Source organism: Lactuca sativa, chromosome 8, assembly GCF_002870075.4.
Source record: "Lactuca sativa cultivar Salinas chromosome 8, Lsat_Salinas_v11, whole genome shotgun sequence".
NCBI lineage: Eukaryota > Viridiplantae > Streptophyta > Magnoliopsida > Asterales > Asteraceae > Lactuca > Lactuca sativa.
Genome location: NC_056630.2, coordinates 107,345,231 through 107,358,514, shown reverse-complemented (window position 1 = coordinate 107,358,514; position 13,284 = coordinate 107,345,231). Strand labels below are relative to the sequence as shown.

Below are 13,284 nucleotides of genomic sequence, written 5' to 3'. Positions count from 1 at the left end.
AATTTTGTCTAATTGCTTTTCAAGCATTGGTGCCTTGTGTTTTTCTAAATTTTTATTAATTTTATATAAAAAAGTGTGTAATTTTGATGCAATAATTTTTTTTTTTTTTTTTTTTTTTTATAGATTTGACGTGGTTTTATATAACCCCTAAAATAACACGTTCATTAGAATAGTCTTTTTATTCGTGTAGTGTAGATGCTTATTGATACGCATGATTGATAGCATCACTCTGAAGCTGGGATTTTTCCAGCTAGGTTACATCTCTCAAATCTCTATTGTTCCATTCCATCTTTAATAATTTTGAAGTTATCTACAAACCTAGAGTCGCTTTCTAGCATCCCAAGAACTCAACCTGAAAGAAATTTTTTACAAGATTTCTTGCTTAGTCATTCCACTTCCTCTTCTTTTGTCGTCTTTGTTGTCTGTTCTTTTACCCAGATGCAAAATAATCTTCAAATCTTTATGTAACAAATCTCACTACTTGATTCATCTGTTCTTTTGTATGACTCTGGTCTAAAAATCCTTCCTTTCTAACATCTTGATCTTTCTCACTTACGAATCTTGTGCTCTTTTAAGTTTTTGTGGGTTTTCGTTGTCGAAACAGTATCCTCATCTACTTTTTTAAAAGAAGATAAAACCTGTCTTTTAACTTATGAGGAACCCAAGAAGGGGTTTTCGAGTTTGTGTACTATTTGTGCTGATTCCATTCCTGTGTTGGGTGGAATCAGTGAATGGAATCGGTGCTAACTGGGGAACACAGTCGTCTCACCCACTGCCGCCGGAAACAGTGGTGAGGATGCTGGTGGACAACGGAATCCAAAAGGTGAAGCTTTTCGATGCAGACTATGGGGCTTTGAGAGCTTTGAGTAAGTCAGGAATTGAGGTCATGGTTGGAATCCCTAATGACATGCTTTCTACCATGGCTAGCAGCATGAAAGCTGCTGAGAAATGGGTTTCCAAAAATGTTTCAGCCCATCTTACTAATAGTGTCAACATCAGGTCACCACTTCATTACTTTTCCATCTTTTGTAACTTTTACTTATTCCTAATCGTTTACCCTTTTTGTATTTCCGATTGTTGTGGTGTTTACATCCATTTGATGTATACATCATGCGTTTGTTGGCCTTTAAAATGGAAAAAGTTGGAAACTTTAAGCTACGGATGAGGTTGTTCATATTTAGTCTTCGAGATTTTACTTTTTATAGCTTCGAAGGTGTAAACTCTATTTTGGAACAAAAATCTTTTTGGCCGATTATATAAAGGTAGGGTATGGTATTATGATAGAATCAGGAAATGAATGGAGTAGTTGGAATGTCCAACGAAAAAGATGTTTTTATTTTGTCTAATGATTGCTTCCATTTTGTTAATTTTCATTCATTCATTAGCAAGGGGTGTCTTATGTCCATCCATAACTTCTAAACTTACATTTCTTGTAATCTTCACATATAGAATCAGAAATGAATTGAAGGAGTATAGACCATTCCTTTCCATAGTGCTAATTTCTATTCCTAAGTCTTTTTCATTCTCTCATGGAATGAAAACTTTCAATATCACTCAACTTTATATAAGACATTCAATTCATATGAACATCCATTCCATTCCTACACCCCAACTAAACATGTCCATGTCCATGTTCATGGAATGTAATGACTCATTCCATTCCATTGTGATTACAGATACGTAGCGGTCGGAAACGAACCATTCCTAGCAACATACAACGGTTCCTTCCTCCGAACAACATTCCCGGCTCTCCAAAACATCCAAGCCGCGTTGGTCAAAGCCGGACTCGGGGCCAAAGTCAAAGTGACCGTCCCCCAAAACGCGGACGTCTACGAAAGCGGCGCCTCAGGCGTCCCATCTTCCGGCGACTTCCGCGCCGACATCCACGATTACATCTTCCAAATCACCAAATTCCTAAACGACAACGGGTCCCCCTTCACAGTCAACATCTACCCATTCATAAGCCTCTACATCGATTCCAACTTCCCGGTGGAATACGCGTTCTTCGACGGTCAAGCCACCCCGGTGAACGACGGCGGGACCACTTACACCAACATGTTCGATGCCAACTACGATACCCTCGTGTGGGCCCTACAAAAGAACGGGCTTGCAAACATGGGAATCATAGTAGGGGAAATCGGGTGGCCGAGTGATGGAGACCGGAATGGAAACAACGAGTACGCGCAACGCTTCATGCAAGGGTTTATGAGTAGGGTAGCGGGTGGGAAAGGGACGCCGATGAGACAAGGTCCGATTGAAGCGTATTTGTTTAGTTTGATTGATGAGGATGAGAAAAGTATTCAACCGGGGAATTTTGAGAGGCATTGGGGGGTGTTTTATTATGACGGGCAGCCGAAATACGCCTTGAACCTTGGGACGACTGTGACCGGGGCACTTGTGCCTGCCCGGAATTTGAAGTATTTGCAAAGGAAGTGGTGTGTGTTGAAGGATTCGGTTAAGATGGATGACCCGTCGATCGCGCAATCGGTTAGTTACGCGTGTGCGCTTGGAGATTGTACGAGTTTGGGGTACGGGACTTCTTGTGGTGATTTGGATGCGAAACAGAATATTTCCTATGCGTTTAATAGTTATTATCAGATTAATAATCAAGTTGATGAGGCGTGTAAGTTTCCTAATGTTTCAACGGTTACTAAAGATGATCCATCAACTGGGAGTTGCAGGTTTGGGATTATGATCGAGCCTTATTATGCGGGTGCTGATGAAAGACGTGCTTCTGTTGGGTTTCTTGTGGGAGTGGTTTTGTTGTTGCTTATGGTTTTGTAGATGACTTTGTCATGTGTTATGTCTCCAACTGGTGTGGTGACCTTATTTTCATGAAGAGTTTCAGTCTTAAATTTTGAGCTCTTCGATTTTGTATGCCAACTTTTTGGTTTCTTTGTGGTTTGACTTTTGAGACTGTTTTTATCTCTCAGATTTGTGATCCCTTGTGTAAAAAGGTCGTGGAACAGGGTAAATTGCAGGAAATAGTAATGTAGTTTATTTCTTTCGTATACTTCATTATTGGCAATGTGGTTCAATTTGTTTTTCCATAATAGCAACATGGTTGCATTTTCTTCAAATATATAGGCTATAGCAACATACTTATAAAGTTATAATTCCTTCCTCATGATAGCAACTCCTTGCTTTTACCACAAGATGCGATAAATAAAGTGGATTGCTCATATTTGTAGTAAAATATATGTATGTTGCTATTATGAGTATGTGATAAAGTACAATTCTATTATTGGTAAAGAATATGTTGTTATTATGGATAATAAAGCACATTGCCAATATTGATATGATTAGTAAAGTATGTTTTTTTTTTATTTCCTGTAATTTGCCCATTATTATATTATTTAGTTATTTACAACAACTTTGTATTTATAAACTAAGCCATCCTTAAAGTTTACATATAAAAAAGGGTGAATCAGGAAATACAGGAACATTATCTCATTATTGACTAGCATAATGGTGCATTTACAAACAACAAATGTGAATATGGCATCTATACTTTCTTCTAACTTATGACCACTAAATTCTCAAGGCGAATCAGGAACAGAAACAGTATCCACCAATTCACGAGCCATGGTTTCATGTGGGAAGAACACAACACAAACACCTGAAAGAATAATCACAACCTCAAACAGAACAATTGCCGCCATTTGGTGGCAACCAGCCACCAGATAAACCGCCACAAGAGGGCAAATCATTCCCCCTACTCTACCCACAGAGCTTGCTACTCCAACACCAGTTGCCCTTACAGCAGTAGGATATATCTATAGAAAGAAGCGTATAAGGAGTAAAGATAAGATAATAGGATAAAAGTAGATTGGTTAATCTGGTTGAGGAGAGAGAGTATTGTGTTGTGTGTACCTCTGGAGCGTATATATTGGCAATGGTGAAAGTTCCAATGATGAACATGCGTGATCCAAATAAGGAAGCCGTTGTGAGAATTTCAGATTGGTGTGAAAGGAGTGGGAGAAGGAATATGAAGCCTATGAAGAACATGAGTTCCATTGAATGCTTGCGCCCAATCCTGTCCACTGTGAATGCTGCAAAAAGAAGCCCCGGAAGCTCTGGAAAAAAATAATAATACATTAAAGATGTTTTAGTGCATGAAAAGGTGTTAGAAATTATAGAAAAGATGGTGTCTCATACCTGCCAAACTGGTGATGAATACATCTCTATACATAGAATCTTCAGAAGAACCATAAGCCGAAGAAAAAGTCAATGAAGGACAGTGACTTTGCCCACTGGTCAACTCTGAGGTCAGCAGTATGACCCCGTAGTATGAAAATGCATTTCCAAAAAACACAACCCACAATAAAAACGTGGTTTTAATCAAACTTGATGAGAACAGCATCCACAGGGTTGAGAAGCTTGTTTTAAAATCAACCATTTTGTTTGTTTTTGGAGACAGCAAATGGGCATCCTCTAATGTATCAAAATCTTCATCAAAACAGGTGATTTGATCAGAAAGAAGGATCCCAAAAGGAAGTTGTTTTTTGTTGACAGCTGCTGCTCTTTTCAGAATATTGTAAGCTTTAGTTGTTTGACCTTTTAAACATAAATATCTTGGGGATTCAGGTACAAGATTATAAAAAATGAGAGCAGCTATAGCAGGAAGTGAAGATATTGCAAGCAACCACCTCCAACCAAAACGTGGCATCACGATCTAAACAAAAAGAATTAAAAAAAAAGTATGAAAATTTATATTAAAACACTAATAAAACATTGCTGTTTCTTGAATTTAGCCCTTAAAATTTCATACAAAAATAAATAAAAGATGATGGGAGGGAAAGAGGTGTACCCAAGCAAGAGAAGCCTCAACTATTGTTCCTATTGTCCAGAAAGTTGCAAAAATAACCATCCATCTTCCTCTACTTGGAATAGGAACAAACTCCAAAAACCAAGAATTATAAGTGGGCCCACCACCCAGACCGATGCCTCCTATGCAACGAAGAATCACCAATGAAATATAGTTTGGAGAGAAAGCACTTAAAAGTGAAGCTCCACTAGTCACAATAGCAATACTCAGAAGACCTTTTCTAGTGAAGAAAAATACAGGAAACCAGTTATTACAACACACAGAGAGAATCAAGTTTATAAGATGAGAGGATATTTAGTAAGTACCATAATATTCTGGTTAGAAAAGAGTAGGTTTTACCTCCTTCCAAAGTTATCTGAGATGACACCCCATGAATATGCTCCAATAAGCATACCAGCAAAAACCACAGTTGTAATAAGGCTCTCTTGAGTAGATGAGAGGTTCCATTCAGACCTAACAGATGGACCAATGAAAGAAAGAATCATCACCTCCATTGCCTCAGCAATGGAACCAAGACCTGCATAAGCAATTATCCATCCTTGATACTTCCCAAATCCAATGGCCAGAAGTGCTTCATCTAATGTATATGTAGATCCCTGATCTGTCATCTATACATACAGTTCAATCTCATATAAGATACACAGTTCTATCTTTATAATCAATAGCTAGACAACAATGACAGAGATTAGGCTTTAATCTCAAAAAAAATAAAAATTGGACACAGGTATTTGTGGTTCTCCAGCAATGTGGTACTTCGGCATAACCTTGCTATATAGTGTCAATGATATATTAAGGATATTATCACATTCCACAATCACTACAATTGGTTCCTGACATTACACGTTTCCCCGATTATCATCACAATTTCAACCGAGAAGAAAATAATTCGCGAAATACAAAACAAATTTCACAGAAATTAAGCTCGCGTTCTGTAAATTGAAATACTAAACCATGAAACTAAGAAACTAAGAGTTCTGGAGTCAAAACTAAAAGGACTTCAGCGAGGTAAATTCAGTAACAGACTTCGATCCAAATTCAACATCAATATTATTCTATGAATTACACAAGTCCGATAGAAGATACAAAACGTGAAGCTCGTTTTCTTCGATAATTGGTTGTGGTAAACGAAACAGTACAAGATTTAAGAGGGAATTCTTCTGAAGAGATAGAAATAGTACTAATATAGGTCCTACTGGTGTGTACCTTGAATGAGCTCAAATTGAAAACTGATCAGAGGTGAGGCCGGGTCCACGAAGTCCTTCACTCCGAACCACTGCTCATTGCCTCAAGAGGGACGGTGGGGCTGCAGATTGAGTTTGTGGAAACTGGAAACTGGAAACTGGTACGAGAAACAGAGGCGTAGCGCATACGGCATACGGCTCACGAGCAACATGGACCATAGAGGGGTCCGCCCTTTCTTTTTTGCCAAATACGTTTATGCAATCGGCAATAAGCATCTAAAATGAAAAAATATGTAGTATGATGTTTTAGTAGATAATGTCAAAGAAAACCCATAAGCTTAATTTTTTTCTTTTTTTTTTAAAAAAAAATTTTGGTTTTATTATCTTTGTCGGCTTTAAAACAAAAATATGCTATTTTTTATTTTATTTTTTAAGGTATATGAATATATATGTTATTTTATTATTATTTTTTTTTTTACAAAATAGCATGTCGTTTTTATTTTTAAAATAAAAATAACATTCTATTCTTATTGTTATGGCAAAATTACTTTAATTTTAAGGTAAATGAATATGTTACTTTCATTTTTATGACAAAATAGTATGTTATTTTCATTTTTAAAACAAAATAACAATATATTTTCATTGTTATGTTTCATTTTTTTATGACAAAAATTGCATGTTGCTTTGTCTGGAATTCACAGTGAATTCAAACTTAAAAAAGTTAACACTTATGAGAAATGAAGACTCAAAGAGGTCATCTCATATTTAAAGAGTAGAAAATACTATTCTTTTTCTCCTTCTCTGTCTGTTTTGGTTTTGATATGCTGCTCTTTAGTTTTTGTCACGAATTTGTGTGTATGTATAAAGTTATGTCGTGTATTTTTCTAATAAGCATATGTGTGTATGTATAAACGAGTAGTTGTTTTTTGTAAGATTTTTGGTATGTTAATATAGCTATTGTAATGACTATACGTACGTTTAAATAATTTTGTGTAGGTGTTTATATCTAGGTGTATATATATGTGAATATGCAATTTTTTAATTACAACTACTTTTCCATTTGTAGCAATTTACTTCCGTTAGATTTGCAAAAAAAACCATTATAATTACCACTAATGAGGTTTTTCCGTTTATAACAATATACTTTCAGCAAAAATTATTGCTTAAAACATATTTCACTACTCTTTTGCCATGAAAACATAACTTCAATTACATATTTTAAACCCAACAACGAGAATGGGTGACAAACACAATATATATAAATATTTTACATTGATATATGACATTTGATCATTAAAAGTCAAGGTATGACGGAGTTAAAGGTTTAAACACCTTCCTTCCCTTGGTCTCCACCAAGTCTAAATGCTTTTCAAGCATATGCATATAAACTATCCAATCCCCATTTTTCCTAACACTCGGCATCGGCATTACATATCCAGTTTGACCACCCCATGGAAAATGATACGACCCAAAATGTGGCTTACCCCATCCAAAATCAATGCTTTCTACAGGAAAGCGTTGCCCTGATGACACAACTACAGCTTCACCCTCATTTTCTTCCATTTTAGTGTATATTCTTGCAACTGCTGGCTCGGGTCGATGCAACTCAACCCAATCAATGAGTCCCCTAAAATGTTCCTCAGTCATTGTAGGACCCACAAACTCATGGATCATGTCAGCGACTCGACTGAGTGGCATTTCCTTTAGATCTCCACAATTCGCCTCACCATAAGGGATAGAGAGTACATTTCCAAAGTAGTTTCGCATGGAAAAAGAGTTTGTATTCGATAAAGAGAGTTTGTCAAAGTTGACCTCGTTTAGCCTTTCTCTCCCATCAACTACAACGCCCATCTTACACGTGTTGAAGCCGTCATCACACTCTGCAATTATCTTCCATAAAAAGGCAATAAACGATACAACCTTACTTCTTTTTGGGTTTCCATTAAAACTGGAATTCGATTGAAGGTCATTAATATCTTTGGCTTGAATGTAGTATATGCGGCTTATGAGGGGTTCGGCTGGGAAATAAGAACGTGGTGGAGGGAGAGATGATAAAGGGACGAATAGGGTGTTGTAGAAGGTGTCCATAACAGGTGGGCGTCTTGGGTTAAGCATGGAACGCCTGAAAGATGGAAGAGACGAAATTTGTTTCGATTGAGAAATTTCAGCCCATGCAATTAAAAACATGTTTATTGAGTACGCATCAGCTATTCGATGATCAAATGTGCATCCGATTACCAAGCCTCCACAGTTTAGTTCTGTGACCTAGGCAACATAAAAATAGAGGAAATAAAGATAAAATTAGAAATATTTACATATAGGTCAAACTTTAGTATTATTACTAGCTAGAGTGGTGTAGTAGTTTTGAAAAAATTGCATGCATGACATCCTTTATTCTTTACATCCGATGTCATCTACTTTCTCAAAATTCCTACTAACTTCTCCTTCAAAGCATGATAAGTTTTTTTAGTAAACAAATAACTAAGGAAAGAACAAAAGCGTTCTAGTATTAGTTAATTAATTGATCTCATATCTTTTTAATGTGTTATGAGTAAGCTGTTAATTACTGTAAAGGTAAAAATATGCATATTATAAGCCCATAAATTACAAATATTGATTAGACGACTAATTTTACTATTTTTAGGCTTTAATGAATTAATTCCCCTTGCGTTTGGAAGTTGGAGCTTGGAACTTATCCCGACCTTTTGTTTATTTATTTTGCTGTCAAAAAGAAAAGACTAATTACTATTGTGATGTCAGTTCGATTTGTCCAAAAAGTTGCTAATGATCGATCGACGCATGATAATCTAAAATTCTCGTTTTTTAAAATCTTTTTTTTTTGTTTTTTTGTTTTTGTATATTTGGATCAATTAAAAGCAGAAAGTTACAATTCCTTGAGTGTGTTTTCCAGCTGGTGTTTAAAATGGGTGGAAATAAAGTTAGTTATGTCTCTAAGTAGTAAGTACGAGTGTCTAGGCATATCATATACATAAGTTAACTAATTATACACGTATATATACCTGAACAGAAAGAACGCCTCGTTTTTTAGAGGGAACAAGTTTTCTCTCTACAGAATCATCTGGGTGGTGGAGATCAATCCGCCTAAGCTCCATGTCAGCATGCGCATGAATGAAATCCACACCACGGTTATTACAGAGCAGCTCAGGTTCACCATCGTTGTTTTGGACAACTTCTCCAGCGAACGGGTAAAACGGAGCTAGTGCTTGTGCTAGTGATTTTTTGATTATCTTCACGCTCTCTTCATGAGGAAGAGATCTTTTGTAGCAGAAGAAAACTCCGACGTCCAATGGCGGAAGGAGTAGGTCTAGGTTTGACATCTGTAGCCAGTGGTCTTGCACAGGCAATGTAGCGGCGATGATGTCCCTTTGCTTCACACTTACTGAAAAAATTCCACATGAACCCATTGAGTACTTTTTAGTGTAGTAAAAGAATTGAGTCAGCAGTGTGTTTAGGAGAGGTGTATGTGTGTTTAAGTGAGAGAAGATTAGAAATTATGTATGTAAGAGCTGGTTAGAAAAGGATGATTTATATAAGAAAAAGGGTGCATCTTTTTATTAATTAGTGCTAATAAATTAACTATGAATAAAGTAAAAGAGGTTGGAATTTGGTTGAAACTATATTTGACAATGGTAGATTGTACTTCATTTCACCAACCATATTTAATCTTTTTCACCACATCAGGATCCATTTTTTGGAGAATACATCTTCGCATTCCCACAATTCACTTTTCACATTCACCAAGACTTATAAACATATAAACCAAATTAAATAATATTGGGTGCTTATGTAAATATGTTTCAGTAATATATTATAGACAAAAGTTATAAAACCAACAAATTAACAATAGGATATTATACTATTGCATCTAGATCTTTGACCTTTGGTGAATTAGGTCAACTGCCCAGGTTAAAAGGATCCAACAAATTTACATGGTACTCTACATAACCAAACCACCAAACACTCTTCATTAATTGTTTTCGATCCTTTCTGTAAATATTATATTGATATTCATATGTTTTTTCAAGATGATGATGGTTTATGTCACGAGTATTGTTTCTTTAGTTATAGGATTGACTTATACATATGTGTTATACTCTTTCATTTCCAAACGTTACTTGTGGGGTTTTTCAACATAATCGATCTTCATAAAGTAAAAAATCTCATTTTAAGACCTATTAAATTTTCAAAAGCCAAAGAAGAACTAATCACACTTATATTATGGGTCATTACAAATTAATAGTGAAAATCAGCATGAGTAGTCTCTCTCTCTCTCTCTCAAATCGACAGATTTTTCATTTTTTCATTGCATAAATTTGATCGATGAAAGTCCTGTAGTGTGGAAATCATTATTATGGCAACAAACGAAAATATTTCTGTAACGTCATAAATTTCGAACCAAAATTTTCGTTTAAAATTTAAAATATTTGTTCAAATTACAACTTCAAAGATCAAAATAAAACCATTTGAATTAAAACAATTATCAAATTATAGACATAAGAGTTATTAAATCTGAAAATCTCAAATGAATACGATGCAATCAAGTTGTGTCCTTCCTTTAATATAAGAAAACGCGAAACACTTTAAACATGATACCGTAAGCACAAAATTTAGTGAGTTCCCGAAGATAAGTCAATACGAAGAGCAAATTCTCGAAGTCTGACCCTAACAATAGGAAGTCTGGGGAGAGTGGTGAAGCAAGGTGGTGCGATAAGTGCAAAGTGAAACATGTTGGGCAATACATAGAAGTTGTGACATACTACAGGTGTGACAAAACTGGTCACTATGCTAACAAATGTACAAACGACCATAAGTTACGTTTCGAGTGTGGAGAAGACGGGTATTTCAAGGATGACTTCCCGAAGAATATAAGAGTTGCAAAGCCGAATGTGTAAAAGGCACGGACATTCCAGATGATCCTGGATACAACAAGAGATGAAGTAAATGTCGTCTGAAGAGGCCAGGAAATGGAAGCTGCTTATTAGAAGTTAAAATAGGAAGTAGTCATCCCATATAGCTAGTATAATGTTATCTATCCTGATATAAGAGGCATTGCGTGGGGTAAAATTAAATACATTGTAATCGTTTATAGTAATTATAACAATCCCTAATTATGAAATACTATTCAACGGGTTAAGTTGTTGTGTTATTCTTTTCGTGTATAGTAACTTGGTTAACTGCGAGACAATTTTTGGGATAAATATGAGTAGGTGTGAAAGGTAATACGGACCCATATTACCGGAAGCACATGAATTGTACTTAGATCAATAGGAGCCACAAGGTTACTAAGGCACTAGTAATTGAGTTCATTTTTCCAATTTCCATCATTACCTTCGTTTCGGTGATGAATAAAAAATGAATGTGACATAACAAAAATCTGTTGAAGAAATAAAAGTAAAGGGAAGAGTAATGAATGCTAGATATAAAAAGAATTTGATTGAAAGAAAGAAAATATGGAATAAAAAGGAAATTAATAATAATGTTTTTGTTCTAATAATAAAAATCAATGGTTTTTTGTTATGAAAATAGCTTCTAATCAAAACACTAATTCACTTATTCTTTCAAAAAGTAATACAAGTCATCAACAAAAACAAAGTATATTCCAAAGAAAGATCTAAAAGAGCATTATACTAATATTGTAGGATATAAATAAAAAATAAAAGAGGAAGAAGAATTTTTTTTTGGAAAAGATTGCACAAAAAAAGCAAATTCTATTAGAAAAACTTCTTTTGGTGAAATAAATCTTTGTGATGCAAAAACTCACACTACTAGAAAAACAGTCTTTTACGACGCGCAATGTGTGTCGTAAAACACTCAGACGACGCACAGATGTGTGTCAAGGAAAGCCCTGTCATAACGAGAGATAACACACTTTTGCACGTCGTCTATAGACGACGCGCATTTATGACACGCAGTGTGTATCATTAAAGCCGCTATCAAGAAAGGTCATGTCATAAATGAAGATGACACATATTTTTGTGTATTGTAATTTTAATTTTTTTTAGATTTACTAATTTTCAAATTAAATTTGCATTTCATGTCTCATACTAGAAAATAAAATACCATATACAAAAAAATACAATCCATTGCACAAAAGTTAATGTCATAAAAATAATCATTCCAATAGTAGACAAATGGATAAATCTCAAAGGGTTCAAAAATATGTTTGTCTTCTAATATAACTAATACACAAGAAAGTAATGAATTTGTTATTTAGTTGAGATTGTATCCTCCCCTCAATGCCATAACTATCTTTCCATTGCTAAAATCCATCAACAAAACAAAACCATCAACCACCATTAAATAAACCTCAAGACAATTTTATGACTTATGTTTCAGAACATGGTGTTAACCTTCTTCAACATCTCAACCATATCTTCTCCTGACTTGAAGTTTTGTCCTAATCTATTAGGAGATTTATAATCAAAATCGTACTTTGTACCTGATACAAGAAAAAAAATATAAATGTCAACTAATCAATCACATGAATAGTTACTCAGGTATCATAGAGAAAGTTGCTTTATATTTCAATGGCATGCCTATAACTAGGTAGATTTTTCAAACTTGTAATAGCGATAATTTAAGAAAACAAAAGTACAATGATATTGTAAATAAGTTGATGAAAGTATGTTGTTATTTTTTGAATGCAGCCAATGTTGAGAGCATATGGGAGGAATGATAATTGACCAAATGACATCCCAGAGTTGACTATATACACCTCTGACTTGCAGTACTTGAGGGCAATTTCGGAAATTAATAAATCATATCAGTAAATAACCTTAAAAAGATAAAATGAATGATTTTGATTTCTTATGAGAGGAATGATAATTGACCAAAGGAATGTAAGAATCTTGTGAAGTATCCAAGATTCATATATAAAATAAAAAACAATGTATTTTTTTTATACTTAGTGCTTTAAAGAAAAGAAGAAAAGTTGTAGAAAAATAGATTCTTGATATTTACATACTTTATCTCTTCTCTTTCTCTTGCAATAAGAAGTGAAACCCTCTGTTATTAACTGTGAGAAGTGTTCTCTCTCGCGTTCCTGAATCAAGATTCAAGAAAGAACGTGTTAGTTTGTTACTTCATCTTTTTAACATAAATGACACATTTTTTTCGAGTGGAGTTTGGATTAAATGAGAAAAAAAGATTAACATACCACGTAATCTATGCAGATTTTCCTATCCAAATCGCATGCTTCATAATCACCATAAACTTGATCTTCAACAACACTTCAGATCAGGGGCAATATAGTCC

At 34.9% G+C, this 13,284-nt stretch overlaps 3 protein-coding genes across 3 annotated transcripts; 1 reads left to right on the top strand and 2 right to left on the bottom strand.

Annotated features, from left to right (window-relative positions):
* The first annotated feature begins 175 nt into the window (after positions 1 to 175).
* Positions 176 to 3,013, top strand: LOC111897045 (glucan endo-1,3-beta-glucosidase 6). The gene is made up of 2 exons (XM_023893021.1): positions 176 to 999; positions 1,677 to 3,013. Exons 1-2 carry the CDS (start codon positions 653 to 655, stop codon positions 2,782 to 2,784), a joined length of 1,455 nt encoding a protein of 484 aa, XP_023748789.1. The 5' UTR covers positions 176 to 652; the 3' UTR covers positions 2,785 to 3,013.
* A 422-nt stretch (positions 3,014 to 3,435) lies between these two features.
* Positions 3,436 to 6,275, bottom strand: LOC111897039 (organic cation/carnitine transporter 7). Its single transcript, XM_023893015.3, has 6 exons — positions 6,032 to 6,275; positions 5,168 to 5,436; positions 4,811 to 5,048; positions 4,159 to 4,675; positions 3,874 to 4,076; positions 3,436 to 3,776 (listed from the first exon to the last, which is right to left on the bottom strand). Exons 2-6 carry the CDS (start codon positions 5,434 to 5,436, stop codon positions 3,540 to 3,542), a joined length of 1,464 nt encoding a protein of 487 aa, XP_023748783.1. The 5' UTR covers positions 6,032 to 6,275; the 3' UTR covers positions 3,436 to 3,539.
* Positions 6,276 to 7,150: 875 nt separating this feature from the next.
* Positions 7,151 to 9,517, bottom strand: LOC111897128 (coniferyl alcohol acyltransferase). Its single transcript, XM_023893097.3, has 2 exons — positions 9,030 to 9,517; positions 7,151 to 8,274 (listed from the first exon to the last, which is right to left on the bottom strand). The coding sequence occupies exons 1-2, from the start codon at positions 9,432 to 9,434 to the stop codon at positions 7,303 to 7,305; spliced, it is 1,377 nt and encodes a 458-aa protein (XP_023748865.1). The 5' UTR covers positions 9,435 to 9,517; the 3' UTR covers positions 7,151 to 7,302.
* Positions 9,518 to 13,284: the final 3,767 nt, after the last annotated feature.